The sequence below is a fragment of the Mustelus asterias genome, chromosome 12 (assembly GCF_964213995.1).
Source record: "Mustelus asterias chromosome 12, sMusAst1.hap1.1, whole genome shotgun sequence".
NCBI classification, from domain to species: Eukaryota; Metazoa; Chordata; class Chondrichthyes; order Carcharhiniformes; family Triakidae; genus Mustelus; species Mustelus asterias.
Genome location: NC_135812.1, coordinates 34,053,223 through 34,077,898, shown reverse-complemented (window position 1 = coordinate 34,077,898; position 24,676 = coordinate 34,053,223). Strand labels below are relative to the sequence as shown.

The 24,676-nt window shown below is 45.5% G+C and overlaps 1 protein-coding gene across 1 annotated transcript in view; it reads right to left on the bottom strand.

Annotated features, from left to right (window-relative positions):
* tspoap1 (TSPO associated protein 1) overlaps positions 1 to 24,676 on the bottom strand; it is a 286,284-nt gene that overhangs the window by 25,098 nt on the left and 236,510 nt on the right. The window contains exons 18-22 of the mRNA XM_078225016.1: positions 23,874 to 24,356; positions 21,642 to 22,067; positions 18,753 to 18,926; positions 2,903 to 3,026; positions 425 to 621 (exon numbers count right to left, since the gene is read on the bottom strand). Coding sequence (XP_078081142.1) covers positions 425 to 621; positions 2,903 to 3,026; positions 18,753 to 18,926; positions 21,642 to 22,067; positions 23,874 to 24,356 — 1,404 coding nt within the window. The remainder of the gene's footprint in view (positions 1 to 424; positions 622 to 2,902; positions 3,027 to 18,752; positions 18,927 to 21,641; positions 22,068 to 23,873; positions 24,357 to 24,676) is intronic.

The following is a 24,676-nucleotide window of genomic DNA, read 5'->3' as shown; positions in this document are numbered from 1 at the left end:
ATTTACCACTTCTCTGTCCACTCAACCAAACCATAGTTATCATTCTGGAGTTGACAGCTATCTTCTTCACTGTCAACGACACAGCCAATTATTGTGTCATCAGCAAATTTCCCAATCACGTCTCACACATTTTAGTCCAGATCATTAATATATACAACAGCAGGGGCCCAAAGACTGAGCCCTGTGGAACGCCACTAGAAACCGCTTTCCATTCACAAAAACATCTGATTTATGATTGAACAACAGGCCTCCTAACTCTGCCACATATAGTTATAGACTGACATGTGATAATGTGATGTGCTTCCTTGGGACCACAATTTTCCACATGGTCTGGAATATACCAGCAATTCCCAATATGATTCTTCCTTCCTCAAGAGAGAGGCAGGCTTTCTAAACAATGTAACTATAGATGCTGTGCTCCTACCTTCAGGATCTGGCCCTCCTTAAATGCCAACTCCTCCTCTGCAGCATCTGGGTTTGGTGACATTGTTGCTGGATCATAATCGAACAAAGCCACAAAAATGCGAATGAGACCACCATCAGCCGCTCCCTTTGCGCCGATCTCCTTGTATCCATCCAGAAGTGGAGTCTCCCGACTTCTAGAACTCTCTGCAAATGAAGCTGGAATCAAAAGATCAGTAGATGAGGACCAAAGCAAGCTCATTCACAATACTTTAAGGTTCAAACTAAAAACACATAAGCAATTTACCTGCAGCAAACAATGTATAAACACAACTGACAGTCGTCCAGCCTATCACATTGCCAATATTTTTGTTTGACTCCTCATTATCATCGCCACCATCAACCCAAGGTAATACAATGCCTTCTCTTGATCTGCACCTTCAGGGATACTTCCCTCCAAAACTATCCTTCATTGCCTGTAACTCTAGATTTCTCCTTCATATATTGCTCATTTAGAGAGCCAGTACAGACACGATGAACCAAGTGACATGCTGTTGTCACAATTCTGTAATATATTTGTGCATATGAAAACTAAGCTAATGTCGCATGGACAATGGGCTGAATATAAAAGTAGTCCCATGAACACTATGCTATGCAGTAATAGAAGACCCACAGCCACTGAGACCAGGTACAGTGCTGTAATGTACAAGGGTTTTCATCACTACCTGCACATCTAGAGATGGCATCTCTAGAGATGGCACCACTAAGGCCATCTTCGCAGCCCTCACCACTGAGAAGGACATAAGCAGTTATGTTGATGGAGCACCATCATCACTGGTCCACACGGCATTTTGACTTAGATCTCTGATTTCATCCCACCATTGTTCATAGAATCCCCACAGTGCAGAAGGAGGCCTTTCGGCCCATTGAGTCTGCATTGCCTCTCCGACAATGCATTGTACCAAGGCCCTAAGCCCGTAATCCCATGTATTAACCTACACATCTTCAGACACTAAGGACAATCTAGCACGGCCAATCAATCTACCCAGTGGGAGGAAACAAGAACACCCAGAGGAAACCTACACAGACAAGGGGAGAACATGCAAACTCCACAGACACCCAAGACTGGAATTGAACCCGGTGCCTGGCGCTGTGAGGCAGCAGTGCTAACCACTGTGCCAACCTGCTGCCCTGTTGCAAGACAATATCCTGGAATTCCCAACAGGAAGTGCCATTAACAAAAAGTGCACTATTTTCTCAGATCTCAGGCTAACTAAGAATGCACAAGATATTTAGTGTCGCCTGAGAACAAACAGGAATAACTAAAACAATCTGTTTCTATCTACCCTGTGCCATCTGTTCATAAATTTAAATCACTCTGTAATCTCCTCTGTTCCATCAAATACAAGCAAAATTTATTTTCAAGTCCTTTGTTGTATTTGTATTTCCTCATACAAGGAGGCACCTTAGTGAAAAAAAAATAGAAAAAGCTGCAAATACTCAGCAGGCAGGTCAACATCCGTGGAGAGAGAAGCTGAGTTAACTTTTCAAGTGTGTAACCTTGTCAGAATAAAGAAAACAGAGCTAAACGTTAACATTATTTCTCTCTCTCAGATGCTGCAAGACCTGCTTACCATTTCCAGCATTTTCTGTTTATGGGACAGAGTTCTAGCTAATGCAGCACTTTGCTTTTGTTTCAGCATCGTACTGAATGTGTGCTGTACACTCTCTGTTGTCTCATCCAAGTGAATGTGTGCTGTACCCTCTCTACTGCAATATCCGAGTGAACGTATGCTGTACCCTCTCTACTGTGATATCCCAGTGAATGTGTGCTGTACCCTGTCTACAGTGGTATCCCAGTGAATGTGTGCTGTACCCTCTCTGCTGTGGTATCCCAGTGAATGTGTGCTGTAGCCTGTCTACTGTGGTATCCCAGTGAATGTGTGCTGTACCCTCTCTACTGTGATATCCCAGTGAATGTGTGCTGTACCCTGTCTACTGTGATATCCCAGTGAATGTGTGCTGTACCCTCTCTACTGTGATATCCCAGTGAATGTGTGCTGAATCCTCTGTACTGCCTGATTCTAGTGAGTGCTCTACCCTTTCTATTGCCTTTGCGTCTTTCTGACAGAGTGGAACCTAAAGATGCACAATGTGCTTCATCTGATCAACAGTTTGAAATTATATTTTGATTGACATAAGATTCTGAATTTTATATTCAAAGCCTTTCATCAATAAAATTCAGGAATGTATTTGTTTTATTAATAGCTGATGTATTGAAAGTGTGAGCAATTGTGGGGATGGAATGGCTGGACTAAGTTTAATCAACATGATAACTGCAATGTGGATAATTCCACCATCTGTCCTATAATAAAAAGCCCCAGAGACTATGGCAGCAGCAAAGACTGGTTCACTTGGTAAGAAACACATTTCAACACTGGGATTTTTCTGTTTAATTTGGAGATCTGCAAAGCTACAGTGAAGGAGGGTTGATACTGACCTTTGGATGAGAGCATTTCACCTCTGCGGAGCATGAGAGATGGGCTGTTCTTGGGTTTTAAAACGCGCATTGCAGGAGAGTCATTTAAACAGTGCGATACTGGATCTGTGTTTATAGCAAAGCCCTGAAAAACAGACAACACAGAAAGATCGAAGCAAAGGGATCCAAGAAATAATATATTCGAGCATATATGTAACTTTTCCAGTTATAGTTCATCCTCAGCTTTTCAAACACCTGCAAATCCATATACTTATCACAGTCTCCTGTGCACTGGCTCCAGTATCACACAGACTGCCCTCACTCCAATCTCATCACAGACTCTTGCATACCATAAATTCACTGTTATCTCTTGTGCATTGTCGCCCAGACACCAGAAAACTCCCAGACGCTCACACACCAGCAAACTCAACGCAGCCCATGACAGCTTGTGGCTTGGTGCTGCACAGAAAGACTTTTCTCTGTGCACACATCTAATGCACATTAGCTGCCTTTAGTGCTTGGTCTATCATGATTTTCACACATACTCCACACTTTCAATGTGGTGCTGTCATGTGAATCGTGCCTCACAGTGTTACAAAACTGCCAGGCATTGTGCTTTGTGAATTATTTCTCAGTGATGAAAGGTGTGGGGATGTGTCCAAGTCTGAGGAGGCTTCTGGGTGGGATTGGGTGTTGGTGTCCTACAGGGAGCCAGGTTTGATGTTAGGTAACGTGCATTTCTGATGGAATTGGATTTTTTCCACATACTGACCAGTCAATTGAAAATCCATCCTTTCCAAGCTAAATAATATTAAAATAATGGTTTTTCTTCAAATAAAGATTGAGTTCAATGGACAGACCTGTCTCCCAGAGAGGACAGCAAAAATATTACAACAATAGAGCAACATATAGACTAGGCAACTAGTAATGACAAACTATAGCACCTTCTAACTCTGAGGGCCCGATTTTACCAACAATTTGCACCCCAATTTGGGTGCGAAATCATGGTAAAGTCGGGTGTGAGGCCCTTATCGCGATCTGCACCCGCACCTGCACAGATTGCCACTTTACTGAAACCCGGGAATGGCGGCGATCCGCTTCGCGCCCAAAACGGGCGCAACGGCGATTTAAATGTATTTGCATGCATTTAAATTGAATTAATGAACTGCCTGCCCAACTTTATCAGCATTTCCCCCTTTACCACCGCATTTGCCGATCCGGAACCGCACCGTTACGGACCTGCTAAATAAAAGTCTGAGTCGGGTGCTCCAGCCTCTGAAGGGCACATTCAGTGTTTCCAACGGCTCTCTGACTCAGATCAGTGATGGGGGGGGGAGGAGGGAGGCGGCTCAGAACATTCTCTGATTGGAGGGGGGAGGAGGGGAGTGAGGTCAGATCATTGTCTGGTTCGGGGGGGGGGGGAGGAGGAGGAGGCGGGTCAGATGTATCTCTGGCGGGGGTGGGGGGGCGATCGTTGTCTGGTGGGGGGGGGGAGGGTTGATCGTTGTCTGGTGGGGGGGGGGGGGGGGGGCTGATCGTTGTCTGGTGGTGGCGGGGGGGGAGGCGGGTCAGATGTTCCTCTGGAGGGGAGGGTGAGTGAGGCCAGACCATTCTCTGGGGTGGGGGGGGAGTGAGGCACGTTCGCTGTCGGGAGGGGGGGGGGGGGGGAGAGTGAGGCCACATCGTCGTCTGGGGGGGGGGGGGGGGGGGGGAGGGGTGGCGGCGAGGGAGGCGGTTAAGATGTATCTCGGGTGGGGGGGGGGGTGGCAGATGGATCTTTGGTGGGGGGGGCAGATGGATCTCTGTTAGGGGGGGCAGATGGATCTCTGGTGGGGGGGCAGGGGTGGCGATCGGTCTGGGTAGTGGGAGGGGGGTGGGCAAGGGGGACAGTGATGTCTGTGTGTGTCCCTTATCCACCACCCCCACTATCCCAGACCGATCGCCACCCCTGCCCCCCCCCCCCCCACCGATCGCCCGCAGAGTGGCGGCGGACCCCCCTGTTCCCGCCCCCCCCCCCACCAGAGATCCATCTGCCTCCTCCGCCCCCCCCCCCAGAGATCCATCTGCCCCCCCCCGCCCCCCTCGGAGATACACCCTTGCTCCCGCTTTTCGCTCCTGGGCCGCTTTCTCCGCTTTCTGCGGCTCGGGAGCAATCTGACATGGGTGCGCTTTGTCCAATTTTTTTCTAACTGCACATGCGCAGTTCAGAGCTCCGATCGTTTCGGCCGTGCTAAGCCCCGCCCACAGCACGAATGGGACTAGAGATGGCTGAGAGCATATGGGAGCGCCTGAAAGCAGATTTCTAAGTCGGATCTGTACTACGCCCAGATTCAGCACTTAGAATGAAAATGGTAAAATCGGGCCCTGAGTCTACAGAGCTTTCCATATGGAACAGCCTGATAGCCAATCCTTCTTGCTTTTACCTTGTCCTGTGACTCAATGCACCTTCACTATTAAAAGGAGCTGGCATATCAACCTCCTGCGTGATCACAGGTCCTATATGGTCACTTTTCCTCATGCTCATAGGTCATTCTTTATTCCGGTCAGTGATTTCTAAGTCTCCATTTTGACTGTATTCTTTGTTAAAGTTTACACAATAGGCTCTGTTATGGCAGTAAAGTACAGGAACAAGCCGGTAAACTGCAGCTAAATTAACATTATAAACGCTGATGGGATGGTTTGTGCATCCAAACGAGTCTTAGTTTTTGCAAAAGCAACTAATTTTTTTCAATGAAATGAAATAGGGACTTGTTTTTGTGTATGCCTCCAAACGTCCAGGAATCTGGTCCATCAACAATCTGCTGACATTGTCCAAATGACAGAATTGTGTCTATTTCTGTCTTGTGGACACTCGAAAGCTGGAAAGATAAATGTACCTAACATATACATCTGCCTTGTTCCCAGGCATTAAGCTTTTAGGATACTGAGGAGCTAGAGCCCAAGCATCTATAGGGACTGATAGGTCTGCCCTAACAGAATCCATCACACCGACACAGCAGGAATAACAACTGTATAAAGAAAGTGGGCAACAAGTAAATCAATGCTGACATCAAAGATAAAGACAATTGGCCCCTGCTTGTGTAAAGGTAGGAGATATTGGAGGGCACGTTGCATGACCATGTTGAATGAGAATCAATGGCTTGGGAGTAGGAGAGTTGCCTATTCTGACCCTCAGAATCTGAGGACAGGAAACAGGAAATGTGGAATTCTTTGAGTAATATTCAACTCAAAACTGTCCCAGGTTTATCCGTTGTCGGGATTTTCTACTTCGAAAAAGCTTTGGTGGGTAGGCCACTGTGACTCACTATGCAAATTCCTTTGAAACAAACAGCAAAGGTTGAATGCTGCCTGAAGGAATACTCTGCCAGGAAGATCAGTAATCAATGTCCAGCCGACAAACAGACCTTACAGTCACACACTCCTGAATGGTAAATAGAAAGAAACTGTACTTTTCATGCGTAAACATGGCTTGATCTGAAATGGTTTGCCCATTTTAGAAAGGTAAACTCCATTCTGCAGTCAATGAGACATCCAGCATGGAGTCCCAGGACCAGGGCAGAGTCCAGAGGTGGGGGATCGAGCAGCGGCGAGGCACGGGGCTATACTGTGGCATTGACTTGCTCCTCAGTATCACTTTTTGATATTGATTCACCTTTGGTTTGTGGCTCTACAACGTCCAATTTCTAGAGAGATTCCAAAATAGTCAGTAATTCCTAATTTTCAAGGGAATCCTTGAAAAGTGGCTCAAGCCAACAAAGGATCAGAGATCTTTCAAGCATCCTTTGAGTGGACTTCAAAATGGGTACAATGAGATAGATCTCTTTGAGCCTGAAGGAGATCACATTATTAAACCTGCAATTTCTAGACATGAGAACATCAAATTAATTCAAAAGTGCAGTCTGATTACAATAAGAGCTTATTTGTATTCAGATCATTAAGAAACAGACAGCATGTAACTTTCTGTTAACGCATATCTGCAAGTATCCGAAGTTCCTATGCTTGCAGATATGAGTTAACTCATATCTGCAAGCATACGAACTTCGGATACAGGAGGGAATTCTGAGTTAACTCATATCTGCAATATCTGCAAGTACAGGCACTTCATGCTATTCGATACATTTGATTGGGGAACCAGTCAGAGAAGCTGTTTCTGTGAAGCTAATGTCAAAGTGATGGATCTCTGAGAGCCAACATTACAATTTCTGCATTTAATCATGCATTTGGCCTTGCCTGAAGTAGCTGTGGATTTTGAACATAAATAATGGGAGGTTCTATTAGCCTCACTTTTTCTCTGACAGTGATTTTTGGGCCATTGTCATTAATGATGCCTTCTAGACTGGCTTGAGTCGTCACTCGTGTACTCTCCACCAGAATCTGCCCTTGTCCATTTGGCAAACCTCACCACACTATAGATTAAATAAAAATTTACCACAAAACCTTTTTAAAAAATCTCAAAAGACTGACAAATGGATTATCCCTCCAAAGCGGTTCTATTTAAGACCATTCGTGTCTGAAGAAGGAAAGACCAATTTGGTTTATTGATCCCCTTCCATATAGACTTTATTTGCTTATTCTGACATGAACTACCTCATAACTTTTAAGCTCCTTCCACTATCTTCTCTGGGGAAAAAAAAATCAGTGTTCTATTAATATGCTCAGCCTAATATCCCAATCTTCCTCTCAACAGATATTAATCCAGCTTTCTCAACTGAGCCAAGATCAGTTACCTTCTCTGGGAGCATGCTCTATGTGTCCACTATTTACCAGGAATCTCAAAATAAAGGCACAGTAATCACTACCTCCTGCATTCCTTGAGATTTGTGTATTTTCTGTATTCGTTCTGGTCAGTGTACTTCATACACTTATTGCAACCTATTCTTCTGATGATAGCAGATGTTTTCCAATCAAATCAGCCTCGGGAATGAGTTCTGGAAGTCTTCCAGGAGATATGGGCGAGATTTCCAATGAGTCTTGAGACTCCGCGGACCTTGAAAATTGATGGGAAGGACCCACATCTGGAAGTCCATTACTGACAAAATCTATTTTCACCAGAGTAGGAAAGGGAGTGAGCCATGAGTCACACAGGAGGGAAGCCTGAACTCAGCAGAGCCATCGGAATTCACTGCTGAGCAAACTCTGTTTTTGGACTAGAAAGGGGCTTATCCCGCAGCGTGAGAGTTATGGATTTTCAGTGTAGGTCTAAAAACTTGTGAAGAGCTGATAAGATCTGTCGAACCATCAAATTACTTAAATAGCCTTCTATTTAAAAATTTTTAAAACCTGCCTGCGTTTGAGAGTTGAAAATAATCTGTGCTAGCTATTTTAACAGTTGTTTGTGGGCATGATCTAAAGTGCTATTATAGCATTATTACTGCTTTCCACAACCTATCATAATCACATTGGGGCCTGTAAAGTCAGTTTGATTGCCAGCTCCAAGAGATACATAATGGATCAGCTGCTTTGATGTGGAGTTATGAACACAAATGTTTGTTTCATAAGGGATGAAGTAATTGAGGGGTTTTAAATGTATTGAATACGCTTTCATGAATGAAGTTTCTTTTAATATAGGGAAACCTATAATAGACATTTGGAAGTTTATTTCAGTTCATCTCAGCATGGCTCCTGAGGTGTGCCTATGGTGTTTATTGGATGGGTTGGCATGGAGGGTGTATGGGAAAATAGTGTTGAGTGGGGAGCATAAGTTGGCATAAGGGTTGTAAAGCACCATGAGGGCTGAGGGGCATGAGGTGGGTTGGTATGAGTTGGGTGGTAGCATGAGGGGTGAGGCCTAATATTCAACAAAACAACTGGGATGAAGTCCCAGAGAAACAAGGCACTTGGTAGTCTCTGTAGCCACCGCCGATCTGCAGCTGCGGGTAGTGGGCCTGCCTCCATCCTGCACCCCCACCCCTCGTCGGAACAAAGATCCTGCCATTTGGGGCACTTTTTCCCAAGGCAGGTGCCTGCGAGCCAGGAAATGTCCCAGCTCGGCACATCTTCCTTGGGAATGAGAATCCAGGCCCGTATCTCTCATTCACTGTGCAGTAGCAGTCACTTCTTCCAAGGGTTAAGCACTCCTAAAGAAGGAAAAATAGTTAGAGGGAGAAAATCATGGAGATGGCTTTCACCCACCTCTACGCGATTACCTCGAAGCTGTTGGGACAGAATACTGGGGCAGAACCCCAGAATGAGAAAATAACCTTAAAATGCTTCTTAATCAAAGAAATGAAATGCAGAACAGCACTCCATTCTTTTGTCATTTCACAAGCTATATTGAACCCAAATCAGAAGTTATAGAATCACTAAGCTCTCAGTCACTACAAAAACACAAGCAGTTTTGTCACGAGGTTGGTTTGGTGCACTGGAGTCAAAAGTCCACTTACACCAATACACATCTCATGTGGCATGCTTAATTTACCTATCAAATTATTCCTATCACCATCTGCAATCAGCATCCTGGTGTTATCTGGTTCTCCCCTGATGCAAATTATATATTTTGAAGGTAGAATCTATTATTGTAGTAATGGGTGATTAACGTTGGTGAAATCCTAGTGACAGTACTGCTTTGCATCCTCGCCATGGTCTCCTAGCATGAAAACTTGCATTAACATAATGGTTTCACTCCCTGTTCTGTCAAATGCACCCAGTGCTACTATCAAACTACACCAAAGGGCTAACTAATGGGTGATAATTATTATGTTACGGAGAGCCTGGCAGATATTTTAAATTTTAGTTCAGTTGGTTATCAATGGGCTGAAAGACATTGATGCTAGGAAAGCATGGACTACTGCTTCACACTACTCACCAATAGTGAAGGACATGTGTACAACTGGCACATGGCAGAAAGCACACACAGCAGTGAAACAGACAGACAGCCACAAAAAACAAAACTAAGAGAAGAATGGAGCAGGTGAACAATGAGATAAACACACACCCGTGAACATGCTGAATCCTCTGGCTCTGTCTTTGCCCGTGTCCTTCTCCTGCCCAATTCATAAGGCTCCAACGTCCAAGCCTCGAATGCTTTCTCCTCGGCTATCCTTCCTTTTAGCTTGTCTCGTTCGCAATGTAGCAGGTTCCTGGGGTGAGCAGTCTTATTCTTTCTTCTATGATGACGGGGAGACTTGGCACCACCGGAGCTTGAATCAAAAACATTGTCTTTGACAAAGGCCTGCCTCTGTTCTTTTGACTTGGAGCACTCACAGTGCCTGCAGTACTCACCCATACCTTCTCTGTTAGTCCTGCTACTGTCCCACCAACCTGATCTCATCTGATCCAGGTGAATAACTTGTGTGCAGAGGTGTAAGTTGGGAGTCACCACTTCTTCTTCCTCCTCAGTGCCATACTCTATATCTATCTCTAGGTGTTTGTGAGACACCTGCTGTCTGCTGTTGTAACGTGGGTTCCCAGTTACTGTTGCATTCAATTCTTTCCGATCTGTGGACCTTATCCGTGTCTGAGGTTGCGTCTTTAAGATGGATATTGGCTCAAAAGTATTTGGCTCCAAAATATCCCTGTGATGCTGCTCCTCTATCACTGATTTCTTTATACATTCAGTCACATCCAGGTCAGAGTATTCAACGGCGTTGTCCTCTATGTATTCTACAGTCTTTCCCTCCTGTCGGTGGGATCTGGTATACACCGGGGGGTAGGTATGATTAACATTCGCATCAGGATATGCATACCCACTCGTCTCTTCACTCCATTCTTTGTTTTTGATGTTATTTTTTGGGTAGTGAGGCTGCGTTTCACCTGGCTCCTGTCTACTGCTGTGATCACAGATTGGCTCACACATCACAACCTCTTCCACGTCCATAGTCTTCAGCTCATTCTGTGGATCATTAGAATCCATAGCTTCCTGAGCTAAATCTTTGCAGTTACCCTGACTGATACTGGAGCTTGGTATTTCTTCCAATTCTTGATTTTTGGTATCATTGTCTAAGGCTTGGTCTTTCTCTCTGTTGTTGTCAGAACTACTTTGCACACATTTAAGTGGTTGATCCTCTTCCTCTAATCGTCCTCCCTCCTGGGTGTAAATGGAGCCACTTTCTCTTTCTCCCTGGTTTCTGATACCAGCTTGGCTGCTGTCACAGATGACCTCCTGCTCCGCCACCTCCTCATCCTCCTCCTCCTCCGTTACTTCAGGAATGCTGAATAGTTTCTTACTGTAATGTTTCTGCAGAGGAAGTTCTAGAATTTTCTCCAGAAACTCCTCATCGCTATCAGTTTCATACTGCTCAGGCTGTTGCGATATGGTTAACACGTACAGTGGTTGAGTGCATGCAAGGAAGGGGGGGGGGGCGGGTGGGGATGGGGGAGAAAGAAAAAAAAAGCAAAGTGAAAATTGAAACTAGGTCAACTCAAAGCACAGTAAGGCAACAGAAATCCAGAGAGCCGTTTAAGATGAAGTGCCCAAAATTACAATAAGGTGAGAAAAAGCTTTAAATACAAAAAAAATACAACTTACATGTCAGGGAAACCTGATGTTGTAGTCACATAAGCAACAAGGGATTCCCAGAATATGATTGTCAATGATAGTACTGAAGATGAACCAAACTGTTAGTGATGGATGCATGTTACATGAGGAAACTTTTGTCCATTTTTCCACAGATAGGATTTCATAGTGTCATACAAAGCAGAAGAAGCCCTTTGGCTCATGGAGTCTGCACCGATATGTGAGAAACACCTGACCTCCCACCTAATCCCATTTACCAGCACCTGGCCCATAGCCTTGAATGTTATGATGTGCAAACTGCTCATCCAGGTGCTTTTTAAAGGAAAAAATAGTTACTTTACATGTTACGTCTTAAAGCATGGTATCTGTAAGTTAAAGATAAACAAAGCACTTGGTGAATTGTTAGAAACCTTTGCTTTACTCAATACGTATCTGCAAAATCAAGTAGATTAAATAAGCACAGTTACTTCAAACTAGCCACCAGGATTTATATAACAATTGAGGGGTTTATTGGTTAATGAGATGTGTAACTATTTATAATTATGAGCAAACAAAATGAACACAATTAGTGTTTTAATTAGTTTCTATGATGAGGATGTGTTTCTTAAAAAAAACACAATTTCCAATGCCTTTTTTCTTTGGCCGGATTCTAATAAAGTGTAATCTCATTAAGACTGCCAGCCAGTTGAACATACGATTGTACCCCAACCCAAGGAGGATGAAAAGGAGCAGACTCTCAAAACCACTCTCCGCCACCCTAGGGAGTGTGAAAGACCCCCATCTCCCGCTGACTTATACTCTTCAGAAGATTCCAAGGTGAGATATCAAAAATGTAATCCACAACACAATGACATCACAGACGTGGTAATCAAATTCCTCTGGAATAGGCAGCCAGCAAGTATTTTCATGAACTGCTTTATCAAGTCAAGTCTTTCCTGGAAATATTGTGCACAGGTATTGCAGAGTAAACACCCTTGCAAGACATATCTACTGCAAACCAAGATCTTTTGGGGATAAAATGTGAAAATCTGTTTCCCTACAGCCAGACATAAGAACATAAGAACATAAGAAATAGGAGCAGGAGTCGGCATCTAGCCCCTCGAGCCTGCCCCGCCATTCAATAAGATCATGGCTGATCTGAAGTGTATCAGTTCCACTTACCCGCCTGATCCCTATAACCCCTAATTCCCTTACCGATCAGGAATCCATCTATCCGTGATTTAAACATATTCAATGAGGTAGCCTCCACCACTTCAGTGGGCAGAGAATTCCAGAGATTCACCACCCTCTGAGAGAAGAAGTTCCTCCTCAACTCTGTCCTAAACCGACCCCCCTTTATTTTGAGGCTGTGCCCTCTAGTTCTAGTTTCCTTTCTAAGTGGAAAGAATCTCTCCACCTCTACCCTATCCAGCCCCTTCATTATCTTATAGGTCTCTATAAGATCCCCCCTCAGCCTTCTAAATTCCAATGAATACAAGGACCCAGGAAGACAACTGAACAAAATGGCTGCAATGTGGGAACATCATATCAAGACCAGCCAAAGGACAGTTAACCATATATTCATTTGACTATTTATCTTCTTCACAAACTGCAAATTATCTTTAAGCCTATCCTCTTATTCTATCATTGAGACTATCATCTATATTAGTGTGTGTGGGGCCCAGGGATGTATGTGTGTGATGTATGAATGGTGGTTGCAATATACCTCGATTTTAAATTCAAGAAGTAGGGACAATAGATCTATTGGGCGCGATCTTATTGGCCCGCTGGGCCAGTCAATCAGTGTGGCAAGCCAGAAAGATCGCAGGTAGGGCTAAAAAAAAACGATCTGCACCCCATTTTGCTAACTTCCCGGCGCTGTTTTGCCGGTCAGATTGACTACACGTCCAGAAAGGGCACAAAACCTATTTACTTAAAGTAAGACGACTTGCCTGCTCCTGCACAGCATCTTCTGGGGCTCCTGGAATCTTCTCCCCCTCACCGGCACGATGTCATGCTGACGAGAATCACTGCTGATCTCCATCAGCAAAGACCAGGTGCCAAGCCAATGCTGGGGACATTGGAGGCCATTGAAGCCCTGGAGTGGTCAGGGGCATGGTCAGGCAGTGCCCATCGGGGCACCAGAAGTGTGCCGGGGCAGTGCTAATGGGGTGGGGCCTGGGTGGCAGTGGCAAATAGGTTTCGCACCCTTTCTGGACAAATTTGGGTGGCTTATGCAAGGGGAGGGAGGGCAATGTAAGTGGGAGAGTTCTGCAAAGTGAAGGCTATGCAAGGGAGTGGCTGGACGAGGGGAGACCTCTACAAGGGGGGTCTATGCAAGGGGTACAGGTGCAGGGGGGGTGATCAGCATTGGGGGGGTATTCGGGGAGGCGTAGGTTTTCCTCCAGGGACTCAACGGGAGGGTCCTGATGCGCCGATGTCAGCAACCCATGTTGGTGTAAGGGCAGAGCATGCCACCAATGATGGGGAGGGTACAATGTCCATGGGGGCGGTGATAGCAGGTCTCCCAGTTTGCCGTTAGATGGGGCGCCCTGTGCAATGGCATCCCGAGCAGTCTGCAGCCGGCTTCAGCGGCTTACTCAGGTTCCAGCCCCCCTTCTGGCGTGAATCTCTCAGCTGTCAGAAAAACTGCGTGGGAGGATTACAGTGCCAAACCCGCCCAAAGAAATCAGTGTGGAATGTACCCGTTTTCAGACTTTTATGACACTTGGAATATTTTTGGAAAGATCGCCTCCATTATGTTCATTGATTTAAAGTCAGAAAATCTGTCTGATTAATTCTTTATAACCTGAAAGCTTACAGAGTTTTCAAACTTTCATGAATACTTTATGCTCCAAGTACAACACTTGAAGTAGCCACTTTCCAGAAAATGGTCAAAAGATTCCAAAATATGACGTCACGGAAATAATTCCCAGGATTCAGATTTGAAAATTAGTCGCTGAAGGTGACACATTAACATAGCTTTCACTGTTTAGAATGCATTGAAAACATCTCCTGCAGGACATTAATTAATGCTTCTGGAGTAATTAATGATCTTACATAGTAAGTAATGTACAAATACAATTACATCATTATTCTGAAGCTGCTGTGCATCATGAGAGTACATATAGGCTCCAGACAACTATTTGGAGGTTCAAATGTGTATTTATAAAGAGAATTGTACAAGAGGTGCAAGAACTCAATGGTGTGTTACACTTCCCTCAGCATTCAGAGCCTGTAAACATTATGCCATTTCAAACCAACATTGTTACCCAACCATGCAAGGAATCAAGAAAGACCAACCCATTGCTGCCTAGATTTAATCCTACATTATTAATATATGCAACAAACATCAAAGGCTCCAACACTAAGCTCTGTGGAAACTGTTTTCCATTCGCAAAAACATCTATCAATCTTTGTTTCCTGTCGTTGAGCCAATTTTGGATCCAAGTCGCCACCTTCTGGATGAGCAGTCTGTCATTTGGGACTTGGTCAAATGTCATACTGAAATCCATGTGGACAGCACTTCTGGAAACCTTTTAATCTTTCCCACTACATTTAAATCTAAACCATAAACACCTACCACAAAAAGCAAGTATGTAGCTTGGGAACTCCACTAGAATGGTCTTCCCGTCACAAAAACATGTTTGGATACTTACCCTTTACTTCCTACCACTGAGTCAATTCTGGATCCAACTTGTTACTTTCCCTTGGATTCCATGGCTTTCATTTTTTTAACCAGTCTGCCATGTGACATCTTGTCAAAGTCTTACTAAAAATCCACGTAGATTACATGAAACGTGCTATCCTTACCTCCTCAAAACATTCTGTCAAGTCAGTGGGACAAGACGTACCCATAACAAACCCATGCTGACTGTCCTTAATTAATCCATATCTTTCTAACTGATGACTTATGGGCTGCGATTTTCCAGTGAGGAACACATTAGAGCGGAGCGGGGCCAGAGAATTGCGGGTTTCATGAGTTCTGTGCCATTGCCAAACCTCGTTGGTATCTTCCCACCCACCACTACCAGATGTAATCTAGTTCCTGCCCTTTAATGAACATTTAAATATGCTGAGTCCATTCAAGGCCAGATCACCCCTCTCCCTGGGATTTTCCAATTCTTGGGCGAAGCGTGAACCTGGCGAGAATCATGACTGGACTCCACATAAGGAGACCAAGTATGATGGTCATGCAAAGGGGGTGCCTGGAGGCCATTGAAGCTCCTAGTGGTTGGGGACATGACTGGGCATTGTCCATTTGTCAGATGGGGAACTGCCAGGATGCCAGGGCAGTGGCTGGGGCCATGAGGGGGCTAGAGTCATGAAGGGGGCATTAAGCGGGGGGAGTCATGACAGGGGTGGGGTCATGAATTGGGGGGTTATGAAGAGGGTATGAAGGGGGATCTATTGGGAGGGCTCCAATGCCCTGATGCCAAAGATCTTTGTTGGGGAGCAGGTTGGGTCAACATCCCTTCAATGATGGGAGCAGGTGGGGTCCTCAATTTCAATTTGAGATTGGGGCGCCCTTTAAAAATGATGCCAGATCTCTGTGAAGCCAGGCTTACCCATCATGCTTCGCCCCTTCTCTCTCAGAACCAGTGCCAAACTCACCACTCTCCCAAAAAAATGACTGAAGGTGGGGTTTTACAGCCTCACATGTCCGAGGTCAACAGGTCTTCCCATGCTCCGACCCTCCACTCCAATCCACGTGGTGGGCAGGATGGTAAAGTTCATGCCTAAGTGTGGGAAAATTCCGATCGGATTCGCACCGGTGGGAAAATTCTGCCCATAATTTGCCCACTAAAAAGGTTAAGCTGACCTGCTTACAATTATTCAGGTTATCCCTTCCTCCCTTTCTAAACAGTTAGCAGTCTTCCATGTTAGCAGTCCTCCAGTTGTCTGATGCGGGGGGGGGCAGAATTTTCCCAAAAAATGACTAAGGAGTGAATTTTCCCGTTCCGCCCGGCACGGGAATCGTAGCGGGCGAGGGACGGACCATGGAAAGGTCCATTGACCTTGGGCGGGATTTTCCGGTTTCGGGGCGAGTGTGGCCAGAAAATCCTGCCCAGTGTGCCATTTCGGGTGAGAAAACGAGTGTGATCCACGTCGGTATGTCCAGTGCGAATCAGATTGCAAAGGCTCCGCACTGAAAAAAACCGCCCTCTTCCACATGAAAGACGCTGCTATGGAGTCCCAAGGCCTGTCACTTACCCGAACTGGCTCGCAGCTGTACACTGTTAACAAGAGGGAGCTGCATTTAAACGCTCCCTCTGCACTCACAGCCAGTCAAGCCAAGAGGATGGTAACGCGGAGAGCAGTTCCACGCAGATCCTTGGAAAGCTTCTGGATGCAGTGGAGGAGAGGAGAGGCGGGCCACCCTGGACTCCTGAGTGGGTAGACGACCCTGAAGCAGGGAAGCAAATACAGCCTAGGATGCAGTGGCTGTGTCAGTCTGTGCCAGTGGCCTGACATTGAGGGCTGCCATCCAATGCCCCAAGAAAATGAATGACCTTGTTTAAGCTGCAAGCATGAGTGTCCACCTGTCACATCCTGGCATCAGTCCCGTCTGTCAAACCTGGAATGTTCACGTAAATCCACTCCCTGGCATCCCGTGACCTTCCAGTAGCCGAACCCTCAGCATTGTTCTCAATTCCTTCTGGCACTCCTCGTCACAACTCCTTCCTGTCCAGCCACGATGCTGACATATGCATCTCCCCCACCTCAATCTTCCACATTTACTTTCTATTTTATTTTGCCTTCTATTTCCAACTTTGCTTTTCTCTCTTCTGAAGTTAGGTTTCCATTCTCTGCCATGCTAGTGTAAACCTTCCCAATTACACTAGCAATACCCCGGCACCCATCCCTGGTAGAATATTCCTGCCCTGTTGGGGTGGTACATTAGTACACCCAGTTGAGATGGTATATTGTTGCACTCTGCTTCACATTATGTGGGTGCATTTAGCAATTGAGACGGAGCGTAAACGTATTCTGCATTTTTTGAACAGCCCAATGGCTCACCCCATTGGAAAATCTGTCACATTTGTTTACATGTCATTACACAGGGACCTAGGTCAGGTGAGCAGTTTTAAACATTCAATAGCTTAGATTTTATCAACAACATTGAATTTCCTGGAACCCATAAGTGAAAGCATCTGCCTATTACTCGGAGATAGCAGCACTCTATCAGTTTACTGGAGAACGTGCCCTATTCCTGGTACATCTTTGGTCTCCCTTTACTTTAATTCTGTTGTTAATATTCCTTCATACCTTCTCTTGAATGAACATTACCTATTAATGCTCACTCAGTTTTCACACTCCTACCCTTCCATCGGTTTAATTCACCTTCTGCACAGGACTGGGTAACCCCCTCTTCCCTCCAATATGTAAGATATGGTTTACTGCCACCCCACCGTACCACCACCCCCACTCCCACCCCCATATAGTACATAAGGATGAACAGCAGAGAATATGGATCCAAACCTTTGTCCTAAGGAGGTAGTCTCCGCAGCAGTGCTGTTCTCAGGAGTTTGGGGCTGTGTTCTTTTAAAACCAGGTGACTTTATTGAGGTTGTGTTGACGTGTTGCCATCAGAAACTGAACAAGTTCCCACACTTCAGACTCACTCCCTTTAACTCACAAAAAACACTGACAAATGCCACAGTTTCTATAGGTTTTTTCTGTGAGGTTAATGTCCCTCAGGCTACAAACCTGGAACAGGCTGTACTTCCAAGATCTCAATCCACCAGTGATAGGGCAGAAACCTCTCTGTTCTCTATTATAATTTTCACCAATGTTAGGGACACTGCGTGGCAACAATCGTTATGCAGTAATAAGAAGTGCTGCAGCAATTCTGAAAATCCTGCAATGTCCAAAAAAATGTCCTGGTGTTTGTGGCCATGTGATAGTTTTCAGAATGGAAATCAGGGTTACCGTTGTGCTTTACTCAGATCAGGCTAGGATGAAACTATCCTGTTAATGCACTGTCTCGCAAGAAAAATGAGGGTCAGAATTCTCCGGCTATTCACGTCGGTGGGATTCTCTGGTCCCGTCGGCAGCGCTCCCCCGCCTGCGGCTTTTCTGCCACCGTGGGGTGACATCAATGGAAATTCCCATGGACAGCGGTGGAGCCAGAGAATCCCGCTGCTAGCAAACGACGTGCCACCTCCAGCCAGTGAGAAACACCCGGCTGGGAGGCCGGAGAATCTTGCTTGAGGACTATAAACCTGATTCCATTCATTTTGGTTCAAGTCCTAATAACTGAGGGGTAACTGTTTCTCGGTTGCGTTGTGACTTACTGAGAAAAGTCAGGAATGGGAAGAAAGAAGAACACCAGTTAATCAAAAGGAAATAATGACCAAGGCTCAGTCTGAGTCCTTCACCTGGTAGCAGCAAATTCAGAATGGATACATCCAGATATATGCTTAAGATGATTACCTTTAGCAAGTTCTCCCTGGTCAAATTGCAATACTGTTGTTGCACTTCTTCATTTGTCTGTGTGTCTGATCCCAGCTCTTCTTCATCTTCCTCCATGATATCCGAGAGGTCTGAGCCTCGACTGCTCCCCAGAGGGTAATCTTCATTCTCATGGTTCCCGGCCTTATCTATCTGCTGGAAGTGAAAAGAAATAAGAAGGAAAAAGCCAGACACAATGTGTGGCAAGTAGCATTTGCTTTACAGCGAATGTGCTGTGCGTTCAACAAGGAGATAGGAAATTCAGTAAGAGGCAATATGGTGCTCAGTTCCAGGACCTAATAACTCCATTTAGGGGGCGGCACGGTGGCAGGGGCGGCATGGTGGCACACTGGTTAGCTCTGCTGCCTCACAGCGCCAGGAACCGGATTCAATTCCCAGCTTGGGTTACTGTCTGTGTGGAGTTTGCACGTCCTCCCCGTGTCTGCGCGGGTTTCCTCCGGTTGCTCCAGTTTCCTCCCACAGTCTGAAAGACGTGCTGGTTAGGTGCATTGGCCATGCTAAATTCTCCCTCAGTGTACCTGAACAGGCACCGGAGTGTGGCAACTAGGGGACTTTCACAGTGACTTCATTGCAGTGTTAATGCAAGCCTACTTGTGACACTAATAAACTAAACTAAACTAGATCCCCTTCAGCACAACATCGCAACTCAGTGGCAGAAAAGGGAAACATCTGTGCACAATTTTTAGATCTCGATTTGCCTGATGTTGAATGGCTACTTTAATTTTCACCCACAGCCCCATTAGTCATCCAGGACAGGGCAGTTTGGAGGTCAGAAAGCCACCAGTCATTGGCATAACACTGTGGCCATTTCAAAGGCAACTTCACCTCTCAGTAGCAGGGCAGAAGGGACAAGAGCCTTGGGATTGCTAGCAGCTGCACAAGCCCTGAGATTTACACCAGTGCCTGCGGAAGCATTGATAGGAGAAGTTGTTGGGACAACCTGAAGGCAGGAGGTTCCAAAGTGTGTGCCATGAAGGTGACAGAGATATTCATTGCAACCTCCACCATACCAAGAACTACAAAGCAAAGTGGATGGGCAAGATAAACCAGAGATCTGATGCCAATAGACATCCTCTACCACTCGTACAGCTTCATTCACTTCTTTCTGTCATTATCTTTCAGCACCTGAATATCAGGACAATGAGTTTCTGTGACGGGCAATGCTGCCAAGAACCCATCCATCTTAACCATTCTGAACTCACTTTGGCTGCTACAATGGCTTCTGCTATGTTTTAAGGACATTTATCTTAAAGGCACAAGGCACATTCACCTCATATTCTTGATATAAATGACTCGTATGGGGCAAAGCGCCATGACACAAATAAACCTATAGTATGATCACCTCACCCTCCAAAAAGAAAGCATGTGTGACCAACATCATAAAAGGACCATCACCGAAAACTCTGGGTTCACAGAAAGAGGAGCTAAGATTCAAGAGGGAAATGGAAAGGGAACCCTGTAGGTCAGGGTGAGGCTAAAGGACGATTGGCAAAAGATTAATGAATGCTCCTCACTGTGAGTTTCTCCAGAAAAGTAACGAACTTCAATGGAATTTTTGATTTGAGCAAAGACTGAAACAGACCGAAATTTGAATTGCTATTAATAATTGTACTTAATGTATCGTAACAATCTGTGATAATCCCTTGACAGGGAAACTTTCTCTTTGTACATAAAACAAAACTTGTGTTCCATTGTTAGTGAATATTCCAGAGTAGAGACACTAATTACTTCAATTTCAGAAACCATTTTCACCTCCTCAGGTTCTTATTCCTAGGCCACAATACTGGAGGAATAATCTCTCCTCCTGCTACCTCTCGCCTCTGCTTTCACATGCCCTCTGACCTACTTTTTCTTTACGGGCGACCCTTGCTGCTTGACAGTTAACAGTCCTGAGATTTGTTGCTCATCATATTGTGAATGATTGGGAATTGCCATTCCACTCTCTGATGCAGCTGATTGTGCAGTGTACCGATGCACCAATCATTCTACCCGTTCCTCCATTCAGTTTGTCACCGGCTTTGCAGCCTTTCAAACATTATTAATGTCCATTGAAGTAATCTGCACTGTCAATTTGTGCTGATGTGAAATCGATTGCGAGTGCCTCAGCTCATTTTCTTTTTAATCCCTTAAGGGAAAATCAGTTTTGAACATCCCTAACCAGAAGAACGATGAAACAAAAACAGAATACTGTGAATGTTGGAAATCTGAATATTAAGATGTATTAGAAGAGCTTTACCAACAGCTAAACCACATTAAATTGCAAGGTGAATAGCAAGAACGTTAGCATGCATTATCTAGCAATCAAAGGCAGCTGGCAACAAGGACAAATATTGGCTGGCTATGAGATGAGCAGAATAGACTAATATAGCCTTCAGATAGGTCTTGTTGTGTTTCTTATTTACTCCATGTATTAGGGGTTAAATAAAGATGGTCTCTGTGAGAGAGTAAGTGGATTAAAATCCAAACGACATCAAACACCCGATGTTGGCGGTGTGAACGGCACTAGTAAATTCTTGCATTGCTCAATACCTGGTCTGCATTTTAACATAAGCCATAGGGTGAAAAGGCAGAGCCCAATTTCACCTGACTTCCAATAATTTTATATTCATACCTGTAAGAAACTTGGGATGATTCCAATACTCCAATATTGAAGCTTCCATCTCATCACTCAGGCCTGGATTTGAAACAGGTCCCAAGGATGAATGGAAGTGCCCAAAATGAATGCTGCACCTGGTTTTCACCTTTACCATATGCAGTAAATACTTAATTTTATCCAGAGGGGACTCTTGGCTTATTCATGTGATATTTGAAGAAAGCATCAGAGACTCACCAATTTTACACTTCACAAACCTGATTAATCTCTTCCGACGTGAGCTGGCTCTCATCAGTCACTTGCTCCTCCCCTGGAACGAGCACTTCTTCCTGCTTTAATTCGGAATTAGTCAGAAATTCCTCAATAGATGGCACCCTGACACTACTTGCGGAAACACTGTCCTCTGACTCTTGTGGAAGAGTTCTGGCTGATGCTTCCATACTTCTGGTGGTCTCTACCCTCTGGTCACTTGAATCACTTTCCAGAACTTTCTCATCAGAATCTTCTTTAGCGTATGTATTACAGACAACGGAATCTTCCTTCTGCTCAGAGTCCACAAGAAAATCCTCAAGTGAGCCAACTGGCCTCTTCATTTGAGCATTTTCCATCCCTTGCGTGTCATCTTTCGGTTGTTCCTCAACTTTGTCCTCCTTACGACAATTCAGTAAATCTGCAGCACCATCCTGTAAACAGATCGGTTGATTATGTTAACTTTTGCTGACACCAACTTTTGGGGCTTATTAGATGTTCCAAATAGTCACATGAAATTCCAGAATTTGCAGGTGGGTGTAAGCATTTTGACCTTAGTGTCTTTGCGATTACCCATGGAGACTAGACAGAACTTCAATGGAAACCAAAGTAGCCTGAATATTAATCAGTGAGACTATATCCCACTAACCCAGTCTCTGAAAAAAAGATTTGCATCTTAGATATCCTTTTCACAACCTCAGGAAGTCCGTAAGTGCTTTATAGCTAATGAAGTGCTTTGGAAATGTTGTCACTATTGTAATGGAGGAAATCAGTTGTCTTGAGCAAACCATATACCAGGTTTTCCCCAATCCAGTTACCAAAAACAACGGGGGTGATTCTCCCAAAAAAGCTTGAAGTGCTGAATTTGCAGGAAAACTGGTGTAAATCATGATTTTCTTTTCAGTGGGAGTTCAGACTTGAATCTCCCAAACTCTGTGCAATGCAGAGGCCACAATCGTGAATGTCATTAAAAGCTCGGGGGTCAGGGCCTATTCACGCCAGAGTCTGGCAGTTCCGGAACTCTGCGCATGCACAGTGGCCCCAAACTGTCAGCCTCCCTTTTGCTGGCCAGCTTGATCGCAAGCCAGCCCAGGACCTTTGCAGTGCTGCCCCTCCTAACATCCCCACAGCCAGATCGCTGCCCCCATGAGCATTCCCGAGCCAGCCACGACCACCCCCCCCCATCCCGGAGCGCCACGATCTCCAGCCCCCCATCCCCACCCCTCCTCAGCAGTGACGATCCCGTCCATACCCTCCCCACCCGGCAGACCCCACTCCCACGGGAGGCAGACCACCCCCACCAGACCGCCCCGATCACTGGCCTCCCACCAGGCCCGATTGATCCCCATGCAGATTGGCAGCTGGAGCCCCCCACCCCCACCACTCGCCCTCGGCCCTGGCACCAGAAGGCCCGGCCCTCTTGGCACTGCCTGATGCCCGATCTGCAGTGCCAAGGTGCCCCCCTGGGAATGGGCACTTTGCCCCTTGGGCAGTGGCAGGGGCACAGGGGCACAACCCCCCCTGCCCCTGCTGCCTGACTCCATGCAGGGCCTCGATTGCCTCCCCGTTCACTCCGGAGTGAAATTTTACCGGCGGGGTGGGTGATGTTAGTGGGCCCGGAGACCTCAGTCCCGGGCCCGATAATGACATTTATATAACATTAAAATAAGATTAAAATGACTTACCTGCTGGTCCCAGCAGTTCCCAGCATGGTCCCAACTGCGCCGGATATCCGGCGCTCGGAGATGCCCGCACGTCAGGAACTCATGCGCAAATCCCGTGAATCGGCCCACACGCAATTCCCCCGGCCCGACACGCGAAAAACTAGCGCATCAGGATGGGAGAATCACCCCCAACATGTCTCTTAAAGTTAGTACTGAAAACCAGCCACTCTCTGAAACAGACATGTCACTGTGTTCCTGAAAATCATGCCCAGAAAGCCACCTTCTTTACTAAATCAGACAGCCCCTCCCTAAACCATGCATCTCCTGCAAAACCAGCTACCCAGAGTAAGGTCAGTCACTTCAAACCAGTCTCTGCCCCAAATTGGGCAACTGAAACCAATGTCCAAAGAGATAACTTCTCTGTTAATACTTTTATCCCCATAATGGAACATTTGGTAATATATTTGCGCATTCCCATAACACAGTGCTATAAAACTCAATTTAATGTAATGGTTGTTACAGGGAAGTTTGTTATCATAGCTGCTTGGTGCACTGATGAACGCAAGCTCCACCTACCTTCAAATGTTGTTCCATTTTGGTATCATCTCTTTGAGCAGGTGCTGGTTCTTCAAAAGTGACACTTCTTGAATTTGGCATTGCATCGACCACTTGACTCGGAGTCTGAAAAGCAGATGGAAAGCTTCCCTGCTCGCTCCCGTTATAGCTCATGGCACTCTCACAGTTGAGAACCTTGTCAGAGGCCATCTCTGCCTTGCCAGGCAGATCATCAGATTCATTCTTAAAATCCACACTGGGCAATTCTTTACTGGGAGGAAGACTATTGTCCAGATGGGCACATACTTCAGGGGCGGTCTGTAATGGCACAGAGTGCAGAGGGAATGTAAACAGTGTTTGAGGAATTTTGATGGGGTTAGAGTCTGCTGATTCACCGTAAGGAGACATGGTGCGAACAGTGAGTTTCTTCGAAATCTGGAGAAACTGAATCTGGCAGGGTCTTATTAGCACACTACCAGCTGTAGGAGATGCCACTTCAATAATCTGAGAAGAAATCAGAAAAAGTTATACTGAGAATCACAGGTTAAGTTACATCAAATCTTACCTGTTATTCACTCAATTAAAGCCAGTGACATATGTGTCAATTTTTCAAGGAGCCATCATTCAGAGTGAAGCAGACAACCTCAGTTTGCTGAGTTTATGCCCATTTTCTGTCACACATTACTCTCCTACTAATCAATGCAGCATTCGATGAACTGCATTCAAATGGAATTGGTGTAGGCTACACACGAGGACTGCTTCAAATGGCAGTGATGTAACTGGGGTCATCCATAGACACAACCAGTTGGGAGGGGCGTAGGAGA